The sequence below is a fragment of the Pollachius pollachius genome, assembly GCF_949987615.1.
Source record: "Pollachius pollachius genome assembly, chromosome: 20".
In the NCBI taxonomy this organism is placed as follows: domain Eukaryota; kingdom Metazoa; phylum Chordata; class Actinopteri; order Gadiformes; family Gadidae; genus Pollachius; species Pollachius pollachius.
The window spans coordinates 1989456-2007342 of record NC_136953.1 but is presented as its reverse complement, the minus strand read 5'-3'; the positions used below and the strand labels follow the sequence as shown (position 1 = coordinate 2007342).

The 17887-nt window shown below is 43.6% G+C and overlaps 2 protein-coding genes across 4 annotated transcripts; both read right to left on the bottom strand.

Moving 5' to 3' along the window:
* Positions 1–71: 71 nt before the first annotated feature.
* On the bottom strand, positions 72–11788 carry ddx18 (DEAD (Asp-Glu-Ala-Asp) box polypeptide 18). Its single transcript, XM_079757834.1, has 14 exons — positions 11637–11788; positions 11065–11244; positions 10737–10961; positions 10114–10249; positions 9788–9888; positions 9316–9515; positions 8202–8316; positions 7842–7981; positions 5005–5166; positions 4286–4438; positions 1740–1853; positions 1157–1213; positions 849–1026; positions 72–553 (listed from the first exon to the last, which is right to left on the bottom strand). The coding sequence occupies exons 1-14, from the start codon at positions 11734–11736 to the stop codon at positions 408–410; spliced, it is 2007 nt and encodes a 668-aa protein (XP_079613960.1). The 5' UTR covers positions 11737–11788; the 3' UTR covers positions 72–407.
* A 1846-nt stretch (positions 11789–13634) lies between these two features.
* On the bottom strand, positions 13635–17450 carry LOC307090993 (uncharacterized protein). 3 transcript variants are annotated; one of them, XM_079757815.1, is made up of 4 exons: positions 17311–17450; positions 16952–17188; positions 14247–14609; positions 13635–14125 (listed from the first exon to the last, which is right to left on the bottom strand). In XM_079757815.1, the coding sequence occupies exons 2-4, from the start codon at positions 17183–17185 to the stop codon at positions 13841–13843; spliced, it is 882 nt and encodes a 293-aa protein (XP_079613941.1). In that variant the 5' UTR covers positions 17186–17188; positions 17311–17450; the 3' UTR covers positions 13635–13840. The 3 variants fall into 3 exon arrangements, with proteins under 3 accessions (XP_079613941.1, XP_079613943.1, XP_079613942.1); XM_079757817.1 differs by having other exon boundaries at positions 13635–14107; XM_079757816.1 differs by having other exon boundaries at positions 17302–17437.
* Between the last annotated feature and the right edge of the window lie 437 nt (positions 17451–17887).

Below are 17887 nucleotides of genomic sequence, written 5' to 3'. Positions count from 1 at the left end.
CTCTTGAAAATTGAAGTGGATAATGTTAATCTCCTTGCGTTAAGAGTAAATAATGCACAATAGTACTCCAATCGCATGGACATATTTATTGCAGAAAAGGGGGAAATATTAACACTTGATGAGAATGTGTTATATAATCACAAGCAGAAAGGAAGGACAGGCTTTTCTTACTACTACATAAAATGCCACCTCAAAGTTGTATACATTTACAATTCATCCAGGAATAAAAAAAATAAACGGAGGATCTCATGACCTCATATAAAGTGGCAGTAAAAGGCCACCTAAAAACACCTCTCCCTGTCCACGACTTGGGTTTCATCAACACCCGGGGGGAGGGAAAAGGGGAGATGAAGAGGCAGGAGGGGAAGAAGAAGCCATGGCCTCTAGTCGTTGAACCTGGTACAGACTTATCGGGAGAACTGCCTCTTGTCTCCACGTCCCTTGTTGACGTGTTTGAAGATCCTGGACTTGTCGACGCCCTTGGACTTGTTGTAGCCGAAGCCACCGCTGCCACCGCGCTTCTGCATCTTCATACCGTGGCAGCTGTTGACGTCTGAGGGGCAGGGGTTAAGGAGAATCGCTGGCGGAGTAGGAGTGAGAATCAAGTCCCTCCAAAAAGTACTTTTCAGCTTGGAAACCATCCAACGGCAGTAAAGAACAGAAAGAACCAGTTGCTTAGTTGCAGAAAACGTTTCAAGTGCAAGAGTACAATAGTAAAATAGTATTGTTGGCATCAAACCAAGACATTAAAAGGGCATAGCTGAAGAAAAAAAAGAACAAGGCCTTTTCTAATAAATAGGTTGGTCGGCGGTTTACAGAGCAATAGAACAAGCGGTAGGGAAGGATACTGAGGTCGACGAAGGGCGGGACCTTGAAGCCGAAGGATAGCGCCACCATGGGGAGATTAAGGGTCCCCACGCTGTAGATCTGCTTGAGGGAATGAGAGTCGTACGCCCGCACGTACGACTTGTAGGCCTCCTGGCCGGACTTGTGGAGGTAGTAGTTCTTCTCTATCAACTTGTCCAGCTGAGGAACCACCACAGCAGCGTTATATTAAGGCTGCGTAGAACTGGTTTATTATTATATCCCTAACTTTCCATCTTTTAATAAGGAGTTAACTACAATATTGGGATCAGAGGGTTGAGGGTTACTTTACCTGGGACTGGATGTCAGAGATTTTACTCCACGAAAATTCAAATTCGCTCAGCGGAACCTGAATAAGACCAGAGCAACATGACCATTACATCGGAAAACCGGCAGGAAAGGATTCATGCCCAATTGGGCCGAGCACACAGCCAGCTCATCAGGAGACACTTTCCATACAACTACCTTGGGTTCAGTTCCACTTCCACATCAATACTAGTTCTGGTACCTAATTTGAGCCTAAACATTCTTCTAAAATACATATAATATAAAAATATAAATAACCATTTTGTGACGCGTCGAGTGTAAATATGTGAAAACTTTAAAAACGCGAATACACCGTAATTTAGGCTAGTTTCAACATCTCCCCAGAATGACACAATGACCAAACTACCAATAATATTGGTATGCTCCCGAAAACGGAGGCGTTCACTGCAATGTCTGATTTGATAGATTTTCTCTTCTGAAGACCAAGCTGTATGTGTAGTTTTGGCTCTCTTTAGTACAGCCCTGTTACGGTGGGTGCCTAAACACGGACAGAGCTTCTCCCTACTGAAGTCCAGACGCCATTCCACAGCGGCGGTTGGAGGACCTACCCGGGCCTGCTTGAGGAAGCGCAGGAACCCCAGCTCCTCGGGGCGCAGGATGAGGAGGGCGTGGCCTTTACCGTCGATGCCACGGGCCGTTCTGCCCACGCGGTGGATGTACTCCTGCAGAAGACAACACGCTGGTTAACGCCATTTCCTCCACTGTCACAGACTAGCAGAGACATCAGATACCGGATTTTTGCCATTTTAAGAAGTAGTTCAGCTGGGACTCTTTTCAATGCAAATCTTATTACCTAATATATTTCTACAGTCTGCATTCTGAAGTTATCATTGTTTACAATAACTAAATAAATTAGTGCTGTCAGTTTAACGCGTTAACGCAAACCAATTTTAACGGCGTTTTATCACGCGATTAACGCTCTTTTGGCTTGGCAAACGTTGTAGTTTTTTCACCTGCTGTCTAGCAACAACTACCGGGTCTAGCTACACCGGAAACAAAACAACAAGCACGCCGCACAAACTTGTTGGGGCAAGCAAGGATATGGAGCGGGTGAAAAACTCCTTAAAAGTGTGTGTGTGTTTGTGTGTCACTGTTCGAGCCTGCACGAGAGTTCAATGTTGTCATTAGCTGTTACGTCTTTCTGACCAATTGCAGTTCAAGGTCCACCTGGGCTGTACCACTTCGGGAGGGGTCGCTCAGTTACTCCCCTCTAGACAAAGTCGACTTGGTTGCGACGTTGACAGTTTGTTGCAGCTGTTGAGTGAGTGAGATGTTGCGAGCCTCGAAACGTTAACGGCCCACCGGGAATTCTCTCTCTCTCTGTGTGTGTGTGTGTGTGTGTGTGTGTGTGTGTGTGTGTGTGTGTGTGTGTGTGTGTGTGTGTGTGTGTGTGTGTGTGTGTGTGTGTTATATTCCGATCAGAGAATTGTATTCCGATTGACCCGTATATATATATGATCATTTTTTATTCCGATTGAGCTGTTCTTCCACTTTTAAATCGGATCAGAAGTGTCCATGTAAACGCGGCAGTCTACCGGTCACGCCGCTCTCGCGGTAACGTCAAAATCCATACCGTAGTGCAAATTCACACCAGTGTACGTTCTACAGAGGGATTATCAGTGTACGTCACTCCCCGCTCTACGCGCATGTCATATGCAGAAAGAGACGAGGGCGACAAGAGCCGCAATCATGTCTTGTTGTGCGGTTGACTGATTATCCCATTTATTCTACTTCTTGCTTCCCAACATAAAACAATTCAAATACTTTACTAATTATGCTTTTCCTTATTCGTATTGCATGCTTATTAAATGTATACTCTGAGTTAATCTCCCTCAAAAAGTAGTGCCCTTTAATTACGATCGATCAAACATGTTTTTGACACCTCGAAGGGCATTATCCCAGTTATACCATGGTCACTTGCCAAAGAAAAGGAATTAAGATCATTCATTTATATTTTCATGCGTTTTACAATCCAAATATACAGTTTTTCACATAAATAGGATGGACCTTAGCTACGACTTGGCAACGGGAGGTATTTTAGTCAGCTGAGCTATGAGACAGAGAGCTAACGTTATGGATTGTACATATTTATAATTTGAAATTCGTCCCAGCCTTTATACCACAGACACTATAGGGTCTATAGCATATAACCGCGTTTTCTGATTACAGTTTAATGTAACAGTAAGCTGACAACATCGCTAATTAACACCGCAACTGCAAATTAACCACACAGAGATAACCATGGCAACCGGTCAAACAAATGTTCTTTTTGCGATCACTTTAAAGATTGATTCCTCCAGCCAGAGGTCCGACAATATGCATTTCCCCATTATTGTCTTTCAAATGACTTTGAACTAACAGAAGCAAACTCGCGAAGTGGGTATAACTAAGCCAGCCGGGTATATCCAGTTAGTTTCAGCGCACGCACCACGTGACAACATTGTAATCGCTCAGGTCCTACTCGCAACATAAAAATAAATCCACGCAGGTTTTAGTCATTTTAGGAGATAGGCCTGCACGTAAATTACACCAATTGAAAAACTCATAGGCCTTGTTGGAAATTTAAAACCTCGTCAGATGACGTCTATTACTTTTTAATACTTTTTATTGGCCTTAATTTGGGCTAATTTCATTTACTACCTTTTAATACCTTTAACAACCCCGCGGAAACCCTGATACCGGTTTAAATAATAAATGTTATAGTACTTCCCATCTTTGCTGAGCAAGAGTTTTGTTCCAAAGTTCAGTGATTGAAACAAATAAAAGCCTGGGCTATTGAAGTTTTACGGTACCACTGTCATGCACCTACCCGATGTCAAGTGGACCGGGTTGAATTCACTGCGGGTCTCTTATATCCATCTTACCAAATAAATTGTATTACTGTCCTTCTCAACACTCTCTGATCTCACTAAAAGGCTAGCGAAATCAAGGGATATTTAGAATACAAAAAAATGAGTTTAATGAGCAACAATGACAATGATGTCGACAATGAGCAATTAACTATGACAATGCGATTAATCGCGATTAAATATTTTAAACGCTGGACAGCACTAAAATAAATAAAAGGGAACCCATTATGAATGGCGGAGGGTACCTTGGGGTCATCTGGGGGGTCATACTGGACGATCCAGTCCACCTCCGGGATGTCCAGACCCCTGGCGGCCACGTCTGTACAGAGCAGGATGCCGGTGTCCGCGTTACAGAACTGGAAGAAGGTGGTGGTGCGCTTGGTCTGCTTCTGTTTACCCTGGAGACGCAGGTAACATGGTGGTGAGATAGGCCCGAACACCCCGTGAGTTGAACCTCAAGATCAGTAGAGTAAATAGTACCACCACTGCATGGGCTAAAGATATAGAGAACAGGTGTGAGAATGGTGTGCAGTGTGATTGTTGATAATGATCAGGTGGATACTTCTTGATTAGAGTGAATAAAGCTAGACCACAGTGTGTGTAAAAGATTTAAGTTTGGCCTGAAATAAATGTTAACTTTAGAGTGAATACCACATGACCACTTCCTTGTGTTTAAATGTCAAATGACCGCCAATAACAAGCCAGTATTACTTGATGCCTACCAGTTGCAGGAAACTACAGAGCGCAGTCCCCCCGAACCACCACCCCTCACAAGAGGGTGTGTTGTGGGTGCAGCAGGTCCTTCTGATATCTGTCCAGTATTAAGTATTTCAGCAGCCTGTAGATTTCCATGCAAACCAAGTATCCAAATCCATAGCTGAGCGGATCAGGGGCCATCCCACTCTCAACAGTACCAAGCCGCTGTGAACTTCACCCCCTCACCAGTACCCGTCTCTGTGCTTACGTGGATGGCCATGACAGGCAGGTCGATGTAATTGAGCAGCTCATAGTGGAACTTGACGGACATGCAGGAGGAGAAGAACACCATCATCTTCTTTTTGCGGTTCTTCTTGAGGAAGGTGAACAGCAGCAGGAAGCGCTTCTCCGAGGGGCACACCACGTAGCCCTGGAACAAACACCATCAACCATTGAGTTATCGAGGGGAACACCACCCTGGAACAAACACCATCAACCATTGAGTTATCGAGGGGAACACCACATAGCCTGGACCAAACATAAACAGCCCCCTTTCCGTTTCCGGTCCCCGTTTCAATGGGATTTACAAAATGCCAAATAAAAACACGACAGAAACTGTATTTCACTACGAAACTTGATAAGGAACATCAACGAACACCACTAACCACACGGTGAGTTGCACATTTCTGAAAACAAACGTTTAAGGTTGTTTTAAGGACAGGTTTGTGAATTCCCATAGCCAGCCCTTCTGAAGCAGGCAGGGGCGATTCCAAATGAGCCAAACACCCGAGACAGCACCAATAGTCAACATTTCGGTGTCAACCACTATATTTCATCCTAGGCAAACCAGAAAGGGGGCTCAATGTGCTAAATACTGGAATTGTCCTTTAAATATGCACCGATCACGTGAACGCGCATTTATTATTCTTTTGCATAGTCAGCCGATCAGCGGATCACTTGGGTCCCAAACCGTGAGGGTTGATCCGTTGCACCACTATCTAATACGACGGTATATCAAGGTTGTACAATATCATGACAGTGTCTATATTAATGCCATGATCATAAAATATGCACTCATTAGAGCTTGTTACATTTTTATACCACTTATTAAAATGTCTCTCACTGCGGCCGATCTGGGGTCATGCTCACTGTCATTTGAGGCTTGAGAGTTTGATCTGACTCCAGCCAATCAGTAGGATGAGCTTGAGCGCGAGGCATGAGCCGACAATAGTTAATATGCTAAAACGACCTTAAAGGGGACATATTATGAAAACAACACTTTTCCTGGGATTTGGGGTGTTGTTTTGGGTCTCTGGTGCTCCCACACGCATACAAACTTTGAAAAAAGTCTGTACATGACGTTTTGAGTGAGATATGCATTTCTGAAAGTACCCCGCCTACAGTTACCAAACGAGCGAGTCAGTTTCGGCGCCCCCTCCTACGTAGGAAGGGGGCACACTTGAATATCACCTCCCACTTCCCCACTCCCCTCCAATCAGAGCCTAGCTAAGATTTTGTTGATCAGCGGACGAGCAGCTCCGTCGGGGGGAACTCGGCGGCAGTCCGGCAGCTCAGCTCCCGGAGTACAATCCCTTTTTCCACCATGTCGCTGTTCATGGACTTCAGAGAGTCAAGGCCAAAGTTCCTTTCCCCCAATTCTTGTCAACCATGGCCGAGATATCCCCCACTAGGAATCTTTACTTGTAGTGGAAGTACCAGAGACGTCAGACGCAGTCTTTATGATCATAATATCATCCGAGGCGCACATAGCTTTTGGCCGTGATATTAGATATATTATATAAATACCCATATATAATATTATTATTATATAGATAGAGCTCCAGGAGTTCACAAACAGTAACAATCCCTTCTCCTCCATGCTGTGGTTCAGTCTGACAGCTCATAGCGGTAGGCAAGCTATTTCCAGCAAACAGCTTCAAAAGCATGTTTTCTAGAACTCAAATAATATGTTTACTTGTTGGGAAAACACCATAATATGTCTCCTTTAACAAACATTGACGTTATACGACTTTATGATCGATTGATACCCAAAGCTTTGGCTATTAAAGTAAGAATGTACGCCAGGTATATTAAGTGCTGGCAGACAATTTTCTTACTCCAGGTCCTTAGAAATAAGGCAAGACATTAGCCAGGTCAAATGGTCTTCAGCAAACATGCAGAATAATCATGAATTATGATGCTACTGCAGTTTAAGTTTACAACATTGCTACATCTCCAAGTCAACTGCTTGTAAAAGTGACCAGTTAAAGAGACAGATATAATGCTGGTTTATTTATTCCTTTCAGCTTCTAAAAAAGGTGTAATTCATCCCTAGTCTGTTACTAAAACACCCCAAAAGTATACTAATAGAACTTCACTGGGTTTTATATGAAACAAGAATGAGGAACCAAAAAATTAGCAGATAATGGCTTTCGTCCATGGCGTAGGAGCTTCTAGCTTATTTGAAATAGACGTTAAACCTAATTATAAGAGTGAATTTTCAGGTTTTATGTCAAGGTTTAAAAAAAAAAAAAAAGGATATCGCCCATCCATTAAGTCAGACACGTTTCCTTAATGAGCAGGTACAGGTTAGGAATATTGCTCATGGGGATAGCTACACGCCTAATAGATTGAAACCCGTATATTTTTGGCCAAATCCACAGTCCTATCTGATCCATGGACCCAATTACCATTCCTCATTATGTCCTTGCAATTATTTTGACAGAATTAATGATAAAATCTATCAATAAGATAACTGCAAGATATTACTGTATGCCTTAGTTGACACCCAATCCACTACGAAAGAAATGAATTGGCAACACATAAAGGCAAAATAACATCAGTACCAATGAGACCATTGAGAGTTTTAAAGAAGCCCCCATTGCTGCCATTGTAGAGCTGTACCCCCTTACTACAGTACTATTACGACACACAAAACACTTGTCCAAAGAGAGTGATACATTTCAATGCCATTAATGAACAGGTAGGATCTAGGCCCCATGCTCAAGGACGCCTTACGAAGAAGACGGCAGAAAAAGGGGTTTGAACCCAGAATCTTCAGGCTAGCAGTCCCCCTGACCAGCAATAGCCTCCTCTTGTACTAACCTGCTCGAGGCCGTCCACCGTGGCCCTGTCCTTGTCGTCGTCCACGCCCACGTAGAGGGGCTCCTTCTTCAGGGAGATGCGGGCCAGGTCCTCCACCTTCCTGGTCTGAGTGGCGGAGAACAGCATGGTCTGTCTGCGCTCTGAGGAACGTACACACAACCAGTTACTGCCATGCACCCACTTACAACTTCAGTTTAAATTCAACGCGGTGCATGGAACCTTTTCTATCTGGCTTTGTTGGAATCCTTTGAAAAACAAAGTCTTACAAAGAAGATGACTCAGGGAGGGGGGGGGGCACTGAGAAGTGGGTTGGTGCTAGAAGAAACCTACATAAAGGGGGTCGGGGGGGCAGAAACTTACTGGGAAGCAGTCTGATGATCTGCTTCAGCTCCTCCTCGAAGCCCACCTCCAGGATGCGGTCGGCCTCGTCAATCACCAGACACTGCAGGTTCTTGTACATGAAGCCAGTGGTATTCTACACACAAAAACACATTTTAGCCAACAAGTCCCACAGACGTAAAGTCCACTGGATTGGCAATCCATTACAGTTCTTGGTCAAGGCTGGATTCCTGGAAAACTACCAACTTTTTCCTACTTAGAAACACAGCTCGTGTTTGCTGTTTGGAAACAGCATGTCCATGCCATTGTTCTAAAGAAATTACAGAAAATTCCTTCCAAAGACAACAGCAAGTTACTGTTTGCCTTAGTTGACACCCAGTTCACTATGAACGCAGTGAACTGGCAACACATAAAGGCAATTTCCTATCCATTCAAATGGCAACAGGACAAGAATAAACATGTGCATACAACAAAGACAGGCCCCAAGGCTCTATAAACCAGAGAAGTGATTAGGACTGAAACAATCATCGCAAATCGCAAAGGCTGCGATAAAAAGAGTATGTTTGTTTTAATGTTACAAAATCGAACCAATCAGAGGGTCGGATAAACTGGCGGGCAACATGGGTCCCATGCCACGTGACGCTTTGATTAGTTGAAAAACTGTTCGTACAGGAACGAGCAGTTTTTATTGTGACTATCCAATGACAAATTATTTATTTCTTGTCTTTAGTGAATAATACAGAAGAAAGGAATTTTAAAAAGAAAAATCACATGCCTATCGCAATATTTGTCTTAAAAAAAAACAACACTATTTGATTATTTTCCCAAATAGTAATAAAAACAAGGGTAGTATATGTCGGTTGTTGGCCTTTTTTTTTTAACCAGTTTCACCTAGCCCGAGTTAAACAGACTAGATTCTTGGGCTGGGTGAGGCTGCACACCTGTGGTGCACTGAGCTATCAACGCACAAGTTAAACCAGCCATCCTCATCACACGAACAGAGAAGGGGTCAGTGTGTCAGAGATCAATGACAGCTGCGCATTGAACACCAGTAGTAGTACACGCATAGTAATGCGTGCTCAGTGCTGGTCGTCTCGCTGGCGTGTGGCCACAGCATACCAACAGAAGTGCTCACCTGCAGATGGTCCAGCAGACGGCCCGGCGTGGCCACCAGGACGTTGACACCGTTGGCGAGCCGCTGGGCCTCGGCCGAGCGGTTGCTGCCACCCATGAGCAGGCCAAACGTGTGCACGTGGTGCGCCATGAGCTCCTTCAGCACGCCGTACGTCTGCATGGCCAACTCCCGTGTTGGCGAAAGGACCAGCACACCGGCACCTGGATGGTGGGGGATTGGGTGGACATGTTTGACATTGTGATGCGTTTGGAATCCTTTCATTTGACTTAAAATGGAAAAATATGGGATTCATTTAGAATCCTGTCATATCATTTCAAATGCACAAAAGCTTATATTCAACCAGACTTAAGAAGGACATGAATGGTTTTCATCAATGGTCAAGCAGCGTAGGTAGGAACCAAATAATCCAGTAGGAACTATTTGGTCTCACAGCAGACTGAAGACCATCAGTGGGAAGAAGAAAAACATGTACCGTTTCTGGGCATGAACTTGAGTTTGTGGATGAGTTCGATGCAGGGGATGAGAAAGGCCAAGGTTTTGCCACTTCCTGTCCTGGCAGCGGCAAGAATGTCCCTTCGGATATGAAAAATAATAAAAGTAACATTCAAAGATGTTCTCAATCCTCCCGGTGTGATTGAAGAAGACCCAAGATACCTCAAACTAGGCCATCACTGCTGTGAATCATTGTTGATACAAAGATATTCCTTTCCCAATATCAGCTATGCTTAAGTTTCCTTTGACCAGCCGTTGTTCATATCGTCAATATGATGAAACAGTGACTGATGATTCAGGTCTTACCTTCCCTCCAGAAGAGGACGGATGCTTTTGTGCTGGATTTCAGTCATGTGTTCAAATCCCATTTCCTTGACGGCCTTCAGCGTGTGCTCACTCACCAACGTGGTTAGAGACTCAAACGTGGTGTCCTCAAATGCTCCTGGGTTGCAAAATAATGTAGTGGAAAACCTCATTCGAAGAAACGGCAAAATGACTTACAGAATACCAGCATGCACACTGCACATTTCAGCTGCAAATTCTGCAGCTAAAATACAATATAGTCCATCCCAAGAACCAAGCACTCATTTAAATAATTAGGATTTCGGTCAGATTTCCTAACTGCATGTCCATGCCAATCATCTTTCAGAGAGAACTGACAACTCAATTCAAAGACAACAACAAGAGTTTCTTTATGCCTTAGTTGACACCCAGTTCACTATGATGGCAATGAACTGGCAACACATGAAGGCAAGTTTTCATAAATTCTAATGAGAAAAGGGTAGAAAGGCATTGATTCTCCTAAAGGATTGCACAGCCTTCTAATAACTTTTGCGTCGACCTGCTGCTTTAAATCTTCATTCAAGCAGTTGAATGATTCACTACAAGCTTTTGCTTGACATAAACTAATAACATCCTGAGTCCAATACCTGACAAGCCCATTGGTAGTTCAGCATTTTCGTCCTCTGCATCAACATCGTTTTCATCTTCCTCCCCGTCATCATCGCCTTCTTTGTTACTCCCTGCATCATCTTCATCACTGTCTTGTTGATCAACTGTTGGTTCAGCATCTTCCTCCTCTACCTCCTCCTCATTGGCCTCCTCTTCCGCCTCTACTGCTTGGTTCTGGCTTTTTGTTTTTGCCTTTTTGCAACCTGGAAGGATTTCATTGGCATTAAGAGTCTTTTTACCTTAAATGCCGTTTTAACAATCAACACTCGTTTATCAACCATTAAAATGTTATGTAAATATAGTTACCTGACGTTTCACTGTCATTTGCCAGCTTCCTTTTCTTCTTCTTCGTTAAGAGGACTGTTTTGGTTTCTGGTTGTTTGGGTAACTTCTGTTTCTCTGGTTTTATCTTTGGTTTAATGGCTGTCTCGGAAGAGACGGAATTAGGGGTCTCCTCGCCTTTATCTGACAGTCCATTTTCTGGAACTGAGGTAAACGAAAGAACAATAAGGACGTGCACCATATAATCGATACAAAATCTGCCCATTCGTGGGATTACGAGTGTTTAAAACCAAGTGATCCTTTAAAACGGACTATGATCTTATTTTACCTGAAGACGATAACTGCACATTGTCATTAATAAAACCGATAATCCACTGCTATATCTGTATAATATATGGCTCGGTTTATAGAGTTATCACGTCTACAGAAGTGGTTTTAACGTGTTTCAGACCGTCTATAGGTCTGGTTTTAACGTGTTTAGGAATCTGGTCGTATAGAATAGAGCCATGCTGTGGTGGGAGCATGGCTGATGCTAGTAACCAACATTACGAACAATAAACATTCATCAGGTCTCATGGATTCATTACAATACATACCTTCATTCTTTTTTTTTTTAGAGAGAACTTTGCGTTCTTTGGTCTTTTCGTTTCTTTTCTCGATCTTCTTGCGAAGTATTTTCATCGGCAGGTCCGACATGATTGCAGCTCTGAAAACACGTGCCGTCAGTAGGACCCCTGGAGACGATGGCCCTGCCTGAATGGAAACCCCGAGAGGTCCTCGCATAGGTGGCGACTGCAGTGCCTGATTTTGAATAAAGAGCCACTTTGTTTTCGGGACATTCTTTTGGGCTCTTATCGATTACTCTAAGTGTAGGCTTAATACATTATGGAATACATTACATTAATGGGGCTTTCATATTGAAATGCTTCATGGGCTCTTTTGCATGCGATACTGCGTATTGCTCTCGGACCTCTCAGTACATTATTGATCCAAGTGGAGTCACAGCAGCGCAGCTCGGAAGGCTGGTGTCCGAGGCATCTGGAAAACACCCTAGCTGTGTTCGAAATCGTTACCTATCTCGGATATAGTGCACTATATAGGGTTGATCGCCATTTTGTAGTGGTGTTCGAATTCTCAGTGGTTAATTTCATGCACTATATAGTGGACTTAAAATACCCAAAATTTGAGTGTACATGTTACTACATGTTACTTCTGTATACCACAATGCACTGCGGTCGTGTTTTTCCGGAGAAGCTGAATAACCGCGAAAACGAATACATTTAACGATAGTCTCTGGCTTTCGTATAGAAATGTCAACAATTTATTTGGGATTTAACATAGAAAATTTTAAATTAAAAATGTATTTAAAAAAACCCTGATCAAGGAAATGTAACATTCAACATCAATATAATCTCCAGCTTTCCTCGTGAGTGCCCGGTTTGTTTACATGTTGTGGGCGCATCTGTCTGCGTCACACAAATACCCGGCGCATTTACTGACGCAAATGTCGTTCGAAATGTTCAGCGTAGTCTCCAAATTCTCGTTTGTTCGTTCCCTATACAGTGCACTATATCATGAACACTATATAAGGAGTAGTGAGTGAGTGAATAGGGAACGATTTCGAACACAGCTCCTGAATCTTCAATCAGAGCAACGTGTTACACATAAGCGGAAGCCAGTGACCGCCCCCTTTTTGAACAGCTCTCCGGAAGTTAATTCCCCATTCTTTTTCCCCATTGACTTTTCGTGAAATCGTTATATAAAGAGTATTCATGCTGGAACGAAGCCAATCACCTGTCAGGCTAGTTGTGACAATACAAAAAATATTTGGGGCAAAAAACTAATTTGGAAAACGGAAGAAAAGGCAAAGGTACAAGACTGTCTATATTATTTCTGTGAACGGTGACGGAACTGAATTGACGGAAACGTTGATGAACGGTGTGGCAATGCTAATTTTTAATGTGAAGAGTTTGGCCGTTTATTGTGCAATTGTTCTGTATAGAAAAAACAATGAGAAAGACCACGTCTCGTATATGACGTCACGCTCCCTACGACAGGCGTGGACAAGACCGACCATCTCCCCATCGGCATAACTGAAACTCTCCACATGCCCCGACTTATAATGGTTTTCACCTCTTTCGACGCTTTTATCCTCCCCTTGGAAAAAAGCAGTGAAGTGGAGCAGGAAGATCGCCATGTCTGTACCGGAGTTCCGAGTGCAGTTGCTGACGTATCGCTCAATCGCTTCGAAAGCAGCCAAGAGCTGTAGTTCACAAAGCGGCCTCACACAAAACCTAACATTATCAAACTTCTTTACGAAAATGCTTAGTTTTCTTTGCATGAAAAATTATCACTTAAATCTACAAACAACATATGTGTAATCCAGGGCATATAAATTATTTTCTGGTCCCATAAAGAATGGGACCAGAAAATAATTACTTTCTCTCCATTGAAACCCATTAATATTTTTCGATCTCATAGGACCCATGGGCTCTACCGGAAGAGGCGTGACTTCGCCTCTATATAGTTGCAAACTCTGGCCACATCCAACAGGAGAAAAAAGAAAGATACACAAGACGGCCAAATTAGTTGCCATCTCTTACTTAGCCTACTCTAGTGGACCATCAAGGAACTTTGCACATATATTTCCACATTGGAAACCCATGAGAAAAAATGAAAGAAATTAAGTTCAAAGCACCCACTGAAGGAAAACTTTATTGGGCAGGTAGCCCTACAAAAATAATTTACCCCTAAATGTTTTCTAAAGGTTTTTCTTTCCAAACCATTAAAAAAAACTGATTTAACCTTCGTTGGTTCCCTCCAAGTTGATGGGAGAGAAATACACCGGTAACTCCATCTCTTCTAGCGGCTCAGTCTCTGTCTTAACCAGGTGTGTCTGAAGGGTGGCAGCGCTATTTAACTCGCACATGCTCGCCCTCCACTCGTCCCCCGTTGCTCCTCCTCCCCCAGCTGGCATCCTCCGACTCTTACTGGCCCTCCTCTGCTTCCGAGAGTTCTTTATATACGAGCTCGGGCCGGCCCCGCTGCTACAGGGCTCACTGGACATCTGGAAGCGAGGGAGCATCTGTTGTGAAGGAGGAGCGAGGAGCCAAATTCATTTTTTTGTATTTTCATAGCAGTTCCTTCCTTCACTGCACCAACATATCAATAAAAAAAACAATCCTTGTGCAAGTGTAATCACTCACCTGGCAATAAAGCTCTTTTCTGTTCCCGATCTGACTTCTCTTGGCATCTTCTTCTACAGCTTTGAACACCAGGTCGGTGACATCTCGTCTGAGCTTCATCAGCAGCAGAGGGTCCTGGATCTGCTGCATGTCTGCCAGCATGATGTCGGTGAACTGCTGCAGTACCATGTCGTGCCTCAGGGCGTGGGGCGGGGGAAGGTCATTGGACAAGAGGTCTTCGTCGTTCTCGCCTTTCAAGCGGAAAGAGATGGCCTGCTCTGTGATCTCCGGCGGTGTGAGAGGATGGTAGTGTGAGAAGAGGTTTGAAGTGGACGCAGCAGAATCATACTCCGGAGCACCCTCCTCTTCTTCCTCACCCTCTTCCTGAAAATCATATGTTCTTTTAAATGCATGATTGAAATATCCATATCTTTCTTGAGCTGGGACTGTGTAATAGACTCTTATTATATCCTGTCATTAGGTCTGTCTACCTAGTCTGACCCAATGTGGTCTAGCCCCCTCATTTCTGTTTGTGATTTGATTCGTGTTTGCAACCAGAAGTTTGTCCCTGAAGCTTTTTCTGCCTTTCGAGACTGTAAGCCAAGGATACCGTCTACCTAGTCTGAAAAAAAAGAAGTCAATAATCTGGGCCTCGTTTCCTGATAACGATGGATCCACGCTCGTACGATCATTCTCACGATGGATCTTGCGAACGATCGTAAATTTCTTCGGAGCGTTTCCTGAAACTCTTCTTAACATGAACGCTCGTGCACTGCACTAACGACGTTTGTAGGATTGTAACTGTCTACTGACACGGTGCTGAAATGGGCTCTGTAGGAGGGGGAGACGCAGGAATGTCGCAGGAAAATGGGGTTAAAAAGGGTTTAAATATCTCCCCATCAAGGCCAACAGCAGAGTAGCCTACAAAAAGTATAGACTGCAATAATATGAATGCTAAAGATATTAAAACACAATTGATTAGGCTTAGGGCGACATATGCTATATCAGTCCTAATCCTGAACACACTGCGTACATTTTTCAAGGCATTTTCCCCCCTGAAATAATTCCACATTAAAAAAATCTAAAATAGGTTTTGTGACAACTTTATCTTAATGTCCTGATTTCTGAAATATGCTTTGTGCAGCAAAGAGAGCTGACTTTATCTGATTCCGCATAAGGTTTCATTGATTGGCGCGCATTCTCTAGTCTAGAATATTTGTAGACATTAAAAATGCAACGTTCCACTTATTCATTATCATTCAGACGAAGAGGCTAGGCATTGACACACGGTTATGGCTGAACCGATAAGGAGAGCTTGGTCTAGATCCTGCCCTTGTTGTTGGGCAGGGTGATATATGGCTTATTACACTGCCAAGCCCGTTCGGTCGCAGCTTATCAAGTTTCCTGTGTAAAACCGAGGGGGTCAAATCCCCCGTTCGTCACGGCGCAGGCTTTTTTGGTTCATTGGAGAAGGCGGGGCTGCGCAAGGAGTCTAGACCTCTTTAGAATAATTTGTATTATTGCATACTCCCAAACGTTTAAATTTTTTAATGAATGAAGACACCTGCATGCAATAATGATTTCACCTCTGAGTGTAGACAGCAAACGCGATTAACTATGGTCAGGGATGTTCGTTACTGTCTAGACACGGTCCAATAAATAGTGAACTTCGTCACAGCCTCACCGAAGCGCCTACAGTGCTTAATGCAAACAATCGCAACAAAAAACGCCTGCAGAAATGATCCGAAAACCGCTGGTCTCAGCGTGATTCATGTCTACAGTAGCCTATGTCTTCTTTCATTGATCAATGAGGACATTTTAACCATGATGGTTGAATTAAAATCAGAGGGAGACAGCAAGTGCAGCTCGAAAGCGACCTCCCACAGAAGAGCAATAAAATCATTTGATTTTATTATATGCCTTGTGACGTGGCGTTTGATCGGTTCATTTCGGCTCCGCATGTATTTTTGGAATTTTTAATTGCTGCAATAAATTATGCTGTTGTTGACTTCTAACATGTCTCTATCTTTTCTGTTTAAATCTAACAGTAGTCTATGAGTAATATATCGGCGGTAACCACTGTTTTTGTTTGCGAAATTGCGCCAGCTGGGCATTCCGTGGTATTGGATGTGTTTTAATAAAACGCATCCAATACACGGAATGTCCGCTGGTGACGCCACTGAGGCTATAGTAGGCTAACGATGCTCTGAGCATCCTACGAGAACCCCTGGAGTCCTCGTTAGCTACGAGCGTTTTCACGAAGTTCGTTACCAACAATGCTTTCGGGAAACGGTGTGAAAACTGTACGATGCTCGTACGACGCACTTCACGATCCACTTAGGCTAACGATGCTTTCGGGAAATCACATTTATGATCTAAAATCACATACTTCATATAGGGAATTTTGGTTGTACATACTCCATATTTTACAACCCAACGCTATGTTGAGAAGACTCCATTGAGTTGTGGTACTGTGAAGTCCTCCAACAACTATCAGAAACCATGAACACTAACATCCCAATCAGTGTTGCCAGATTGGGCCAGGAAAATCAGGCCCAATATGGCAACACCGATCCCAATGCCCCCTATGCTTCCAAAATGGAGGCGGTCATGTTGATGTGACGTCTTCATGTACAAGGACATTGATTATCTGCAGGAAAAATAAATGATATCGAAACCGATCATATTGGCCGTCCCAAACATTACGTTCATAAACCGGTTCTTACAACTGAATGCAGCGCCGTGTGACCTCCAACCCCCGCGGTGTGTCTCTTCAGGCCGGGCTGCCCCAGCAGCTCCCTGTACACGGCCGGGTGTTTCTTCTCGATGTGCCGCTGCAGGTTGCCGCCGTGGTTGCCGGCGATCCTCGCCTCACAACCCACAATCTGGCACAGGGACTTGTTGGATGCGGGCTCGAAAGTGAAATACTTTCGAATAGGGTTCACTTGATATCTCCCCATGGTCTGAATGATGTAGAAACACAAATACATTTGTTATGCATGGTTTCCTTAACCATCGACATTGTGATGATCACAGAGTTGTATAACAGCCTCATTGTATCTTAAGTAGAGCATACTGAATACACCTTCGGTCCTCCGAGGAAAGGTCAATCACAGCCAGTGACAACGATGTTCCTGATACATATATAATAATAATAATAATAATATAAAGACACGGGAACAGAGTGTTGTTGATGTTATCAGCCAACTAGCTGTTCTTCTTCTGTTTGATCATGACGATGCACTGCCGCCCTCTATTGGATTTACTCAGTTAGAACTAATCTCAACTGGATTCACTACTATCTTTCTAGTACTATCCAACCCTGTGCAAACCCCGTAATAAACCTTGAAACAAATACACCCCCACGATCTCTAAAATACATCGACACTCCCGTTCTGGTTTATACTGCAATTTGTTTAATTTTAACTCCCACATGGCCACTACTCCAGTTTAAACCACACAGTGGGTCAGACGCTTCACAATCAGAATCCTCCCTCTTTTCTTTTCACCTTTTCATTGTGCATCGTCTTTATCTTTGTCTCTGTTCGTCCAGTTGTATATCAGTCTCCATAAGCGTTCATGATAAGAGTGGCGAAGTCACGGCCCTTCCGGTAGAGCCCATGGGACCTATGAGATCGAAACATATGAATGGGTTTCAATGG